The sequence below is a fragment of the Lathyrus oleraceus genome, chromosome 6 (assembly GCF_024323335.1).
Source record: "Lathyrus oleraceus cultivar Zhongwan6 chromosome 6, CAAS_Psat_ZW6_1.0, whole genome shotgun sequence".
NCBI lineage: Eukaryota > Viridiplantae > Streptophyta > Magnoliopsida > Fabales > Fabaceae > Lathyrus > Lathyrus oleraceus.
In genome coordinates, this window is record NC_066584.1 from 351,234,313 (window position 1) to 351,239,605 (window position 5,293).

At 37.8% G+C, this 5,293-nt stretch overlaps 2 protein-coding genes across 2 annotated transcripts; both read right to left on the reverse strand.

Annotated features, from left to right (window-relative positions):
- Positions 1 to 969: 969 nt before the first annotated feature.
- On the reverse strand, positions 970 to 2,920 carry LOC127097508 (sucrose synthase 2-like). The gene is made up of 5 exons (XM_051036005.1): positions 2,655 to 2,920; positions 1,734 to 2,055; positions 1,419 to 1,663; positions 1,209 to 1,347; positions 970 to 1,047 (listed from the first exon to the last, which is right to left on the reverse strand). The coding sequence occupies exons 1-5, from the start codon at positions 2,891 to 2,893 to the stop codon at positions 1,009 to 1,011; spliced, it is 984 nt and encodes a 327-aa protein (XP_050891962.1). The 5' UTR covers positions 2,894 to 2,920; the 3' UTR covers positions 970 to 1,008.
- Positions 2,920 to 4,259, reverse strand: LOC127095590 (probable fructokinase-6, chloroplastic). The gene is made up of 4 exons (XM_051034260.1): positions 4,028 to 4,259; positions 3,711 to 3,908; positions 3,458 to 3,595; positions 2,920 to 2,964 (listed from the first exon to the last, which is right to left on the reverse strand). The coding sequence occupies exons 1-4, from the start codon at positions 4,214 to 4,216 to the stop codon at positions 2,920 to 2,922; spliced, it is 570 nt and encodes a 189-aa protein (XP_050890217.1). The 5' UTR covers positions 4,217 to 4,259.
- Positions 4,260 to 5,293: the final 1,034 nt, after the last annotated feature.

Here is a 5,293-nt window from a genome sequence, read left to right on the forward strand (position 1 = left end):
GTGGTGTACACCACCGTCTTCTCCGACGAGACCAGAGATTCCGACCAAAGTTGCAGAGAAAAATTCTTAACCAACTGAAGCGATCTATACATCAATGGAAAGTTGGGGTGATGTACATCACCCTTGTACCATTTATTTTCACTCTAGATCTCCATGGGAAGAGAAATCAGAGGTGGAAAATGATGGTGTTCAACTTGAACTCAATGGATTCTCAAAATTAAAAGCATAGTTCAATTGCCTATGATGAGAGGACTTCAGCCAAACCAATAAATGCAAGAAACAAGCAATAATCAGTGTGTTTCGAAGAAGAAAAGTTTGAACATCCACCTCTGAAATGTGGATCTGGAAAGCACAATTCCTCTTAGCTATTGATTGCAGTGTGATCACTATGCCAAACAAGGGATTAGACAGCGCTTTTTTTGACATTAGACAGCGCTTAAAAGCGCTGGCTATACTGGCGCTGGTATAGGTCTTAGACAGCGCTTAATTTACTAAAAAAGCGCTGGCATAGGGGGGTTTAGACAGCGCTTTTTCAGTAAAAGCGCTGTCTAAAACCCCCCTATGCCAGCGCTTTTTTAGTTAATTTCATGTTGAAATTAACTAAAAAAGCGCTGGCATAGGGGGGGTTTAGACAGCGCTTTTACTGAAAAAGCGCTGTCTAAACCCCCCCTATGCCAGCGCTTTTATTAAAAAAGCGCTGGCTTAGGTGGTTAATTCAACAAAATATAGTGTAAAAAAGCGCTGGCATAGGGTGGGCTATACCAGCGCTTTTACAGACTTGAAGCGGCAAGTCCCAAAATTAAACCGATATTTTGACAACTGCTATCAGCATTTCTGATATAATAAAAGCTAACATAGGCATGCTTCCATGAACTCCTAAGTCTTCAGAAACATATTAATTTACAACACAAGAAGCAGACTTTTATATACATACAAGACTCTTATTTCTTATTGTCTTCTATCAAACTTTGATAAAAACATAAAGCAGCCATGCCCCAGCAGGACAGGTTAATTTGCATCATCCTTTGCTATTGGAACAGAATTTGCCTGGAAAAAAAAGTTGAAAACCACAAATTTGAGATCAATGCTAGTACAACTATCATTTGTTTCTACTACACTTGATAATCTGAAATATCGGTACTGCATATAGAGATGATAAAATTTAGCATCCCAACAGGGGAGTAGATGTAAATTGTAATATCACTTACCAAATCACGGAACTTAAGAATGTAGAACATCTCAAGATATCGCCGAGTTTCGCGTCTCTCTAGTTTGGAAACATATTTCCAGAAACTATAAACTCCAGCCAAGGTCATAAGCCTTTCAGAATAAATCTTCCATGTGTACCTGATTATTATTTTCTTAGCATTTTAGTATCAATATCAAAAGCAATCAACTTTTATAAAAAAGTAACTGACCTTTCGTATATTCTTTGAAGGCCACCATCGGATACTTTATTCCAGTGATTTGGGTCCTCCTTACATCGTTGGAAAAAATCAACCAATAGCTCTGATGCTTGGTCGGGATGATAAGGATCAATATGGAATCCCGATACACCATGCTCGATGATCTCAGCAGGACCACCATGGTTAGTAGCAAACGTAGGGAGTCCACAAGTCATGGCCTCCACAACTGTAAGTCCAAAAGCTTCATAGAAAGCAGGCTGCAGCAAGAGATGAGAGTTACAAATGATGCTTGAATGATGGATCAAACAGTAATCGTTCGCATAATACCTGAACGAAAGCGCCTTTTGTATCTGCTATGTAGCGATACAGCTCCCCGTTACGTGCTCTATTTGTTTGGGCAGTAATCCATCGAAACTCGCCATTCAAATTGTATTGCTTCATGAGATCATGCATCTTCTCAATCTCTTCAATTTCTTCTCTGTCACTGGACTTTTTGACATCAATATAACCAGCTACTACCACAAGGTTGACAAGTTCCCTCAATTTGCTGTTCTTAGCATAGCTTTCTACCAAACCAGTTATGTTTTTAACTCTGTCTAGCCTTGCCATGGAGAAAATTATAGGCTTTGACCGGTCTGTCAGTGAACCGCTGCCACATAGAGACAAAGATAAACTCATTAACTGTTATAATCACATTTTGCGTAGTTAGCCATTTTAGTCCTTAATGTGTCAGACATTGTCACTATAGTCTCTTAATGTATCAAAATTACAAAACATTTCCAAGTGTCTTTTGTTAGTAATATTATGGATCAAATTGACTATCACAAGATGCATTGGATGACCAAACTATCAAACAAAAGACACATAGGAGGACCATATTGACTAACGAAAGATGCATTTGGGTATGTTTTTGCAATTTTGATACATTACAGGACTACAGTGACAACGCCGCACATATTTAAGAACCAAAATGATTGCTTACTGTCACAATGATATCTGAAAAATGTGGCATGCTTCTCAACAGTTCTTACCAACAACTTTAGATATTATATCCCTTGTGATAAATAAACACGTGAAGATCATGGTGTGATTTTAAACATGGCATTGGTACTGAATAATGAGCAAGGACTGTAAAGTGGAAGCTAATAGACCATACATTTTTAGCATGATGCATAACAGATAACATAATGGATTGTTATAGGCATAAATAACCTAAATTAAATATTTCTGCAACTGCAATTGACTCACATGTACTCATCGGTCTGCTCGGTACCGTATAATAGCTTTTCAATTGAACTGTGTAGGGCCGTGAGTCTTTTCTCCTTATCAGAGTATGGAAAATATATTGTCATATCTGCTCCAGGAGAGACAATGTTGAACTTGGGATCAAAAACATCAATGCCGTGGACAACTCTATACAGTCCCGGAAGAGTAAAAGCAGTGTGACTCTCATACTGGCCAATAGTATTCTTCCTGGAACACAACATACGTTAAGAAAATGAAATGAGAAACATTATTCTAATAGAAAGCGAAAAAACATATATGAAGACTTGTAGAACTAGAAAAAAAAACTTAAATGTTAATTAGCATAAGGGATAAGAAATCTATAGACAGATTAGAAGCAAAATGGATAGGCGTCTTTAGTGTCATAACTTGGTGGACTTTAATTATGTCATTACTACCCAACAAATTGTGCTACCCCAACAAAGAAGGCCAAGTTTCTCAGCAGAATCACCAGATGTCTACACACACAATGCCAAATGGGATGCAAGGTTCCATAAAAACAAGCAAATCATATTTCAAATACAACATGGAATCTTCTATTTAGGAGCATATAGTTGCAAAACAACATGCAATCATTTGTATTGCAGCTTTATCTCCAAAGTATAAATAGCTCACGAGCTTATAAAAGAGATGGAAAAAATGTTGCATAATAGATTATATTAACAAGCCGAACAATTTATAAAAGGGAGAGCAGTATAAAACAGACTAACAAGAAGTGATTTATCAAATGCAATGGCCGGAAGGAGTAGGGTTTTTGGAAGGCATACCTTGGTGTAATATCTGCAGCCTTCTGAACCTTCAGTAACAAGCAGTAGCTTGAGGTTTGGATGGAAAAGTTTTCGTACAACGGCGTCATCGTATGGATTTTCACCATTTGTAAGAAATGAAATCTCTTCTTCACTTATCTGAAAATACAATTATCAGATTGGTTTTGTTAGAGAAGGTATTGACATAACCCTGTAATTCGTATTCTAAACAATGGAACGGAACAAGAAAATGGAAACTAAAGAATAAAAGAACCTTGATGATATCTGCAGTCTCCCATATACTCAGAATCCCTTCTCTAGCACTATCTGCAGAAGGCCATAAAGGAAGCCGCAGGTTAGGGTCATAAGACAGAAATACGCCGGCATCTTTTGCTGCCTTTGCAGCAGCTATATGTGCCGATTTGCATGGTTCTGTTATAAGACTGATCGACCCGTAATGAAAGATCTTGGCCTGCCAGAAATAAATAACAGAAGAATTTTACAACAATAATATATGAATTAGGTAGAGTTAAAGTGGAAAACGTTGGAAGAACATAGACTCGACCAATGTTTTGAAGTTTTAATTTTCACCTTTCTGATTAAGTCCAAGTCTAGTTCATCTTCTTGGAGCAGCATATCAGCACTGGGATTACGATAAAACATGAACTCTCGCTCTCCGTCACTCCTCAGTGTAACAAATGCTAAGGCAGTACGTGCACCAGGGTCAAAACGCATCCCTTGGTTGTTTACATTATTTTCCTTGAGTATATCAGCAAGCATATATCCAAATTCATCCTCACCAACCTATTTATGTTGAAAATGAGTTTGGAAGAGAACTTTAAGATTTCTGATTCATGAAACTAAAATACAGTAATGCCAAACAACAAAAATTACTTACTTAGGGGCACCGTCGAAGATTGGTTGTAACCAAAACCAAATATTTACTTACGATTAAATAACACAAAATATCATTGGTGCCAATTTAATTGATTATAAAATAATCAGAAAAAAAAGAGAATGAAGTTGATTGAGAAAGTACCGGCGAAACTCAAAGTAGCTAGGGTTTTCTTGTAGGAGAGAGGACAGTATAAACAGCCATAGACCATAGGACCAAGAACGGGACCTCTTCCGGCTTCGTCGATTCCCATTATGCAAGGCTCCGATGCCCATTCTGGAACCATAGCTTCGGATCCCATTTTCGCACATATAATGGGGTTTAGGGGAAGAATCTTTCACACAGGATAAACAAGCTCTGATTGAGGGTTGGAAGAAGGGGGAGTGGATTTGGGAGAAAGAGAAGCAAGCTCTGATTGAGGGTTTGGGAGAAGAATGTAGGATTTTTAGGATTTGGGAGGGAATAACTTTTTTTTCGTGACATGGAGGGAATAAAGACTTTAGACAGCGCTTTTGGTTTTAATTTTTTTTTTAATTTAAAGACTTTAGACAGCGCTTTATCAAAAGCGCTGACTAAGGTCTATATTTAAAAGCGCTTTCTAAAAGCGCTGTCTAAGGGGGGGTCTTAGACAGCGCTTTTAGAAAGCGCTGTCTAAGACCCCCCCTTAGACAGCGCTTTCATTATTTTTTTGGAACATTTTCCGTGTTTTATTTTAATTTTAACCTTAGACAGCGCTTTCTTTTAAAAGCGCTGTCTAAGATGCGCTGTTAAAAGTTATTTTTGGCGTAGTGGATCTAGAGATGAAGATGAAGCAAGGCCAAGGAATTTTGAGTCTGATAATCAACTAATGAAGTTGAAAATCAGATCTGAAATTTTGAAATGAAAGAGTGAATTCCTTTAGGTATGGCTATGGAGGGAGTTTTGCAGCATAACAGGTGCCTTCAGGTTGTTGAATTATGAAG

What these genes read in the sequence shown, in the direction of transcription:
- LOC127095590 (XM_051034260.1), bottom strand. Translation starts at nt 4,216, where the DNA reads ATGCTTGCTGATATACTCAAGGAAAATAATGTAAACAACCAAGGGATG. An exon ending in AGACTGCAGATATCATCAAG is followed by an intron (nt 3,596 to 3,710) that starts GTTCTTTTATTC and finishes TTGTATTTTCAG; the next exon opens with ATAAGTGAAGAAGAGATTTC. An exon ending in GCTGCAGATATTACACCAAG is followed by an intron (nt 2,965 to 3,457) that starts GTATGCCTTCCA and finishes TTTTTTTTCTAG; the next exon opens with TTCTACAAGTCTTCATATAT.
- LOC127097508 (XM_051036005.1), bottom strand. Translation starts at nt 2,893, where the DNA reads ATGTTGTGTTCCAGGAAGAATACTATTGGCCAGTATGAGAGTCACACT. An exon ending in GAGCAGACCGATGAGTACAT is followed by an intron (nt 2,056 to 2,654) that starts GTGAGTCAATTG and finishes TCTATGTGGCAG; the next exon opens with CGGTTCACTGACAGACCGGT. An exon ending in TTCTTAAGTTCCGTGATTTG is followed by an intron (nt 1,048 to 1,208) that starts GTAAGTGATATT and finishes TTTTTTTTCCAG; the next exon opens with GCAAATTCTGTTCCAATAGC.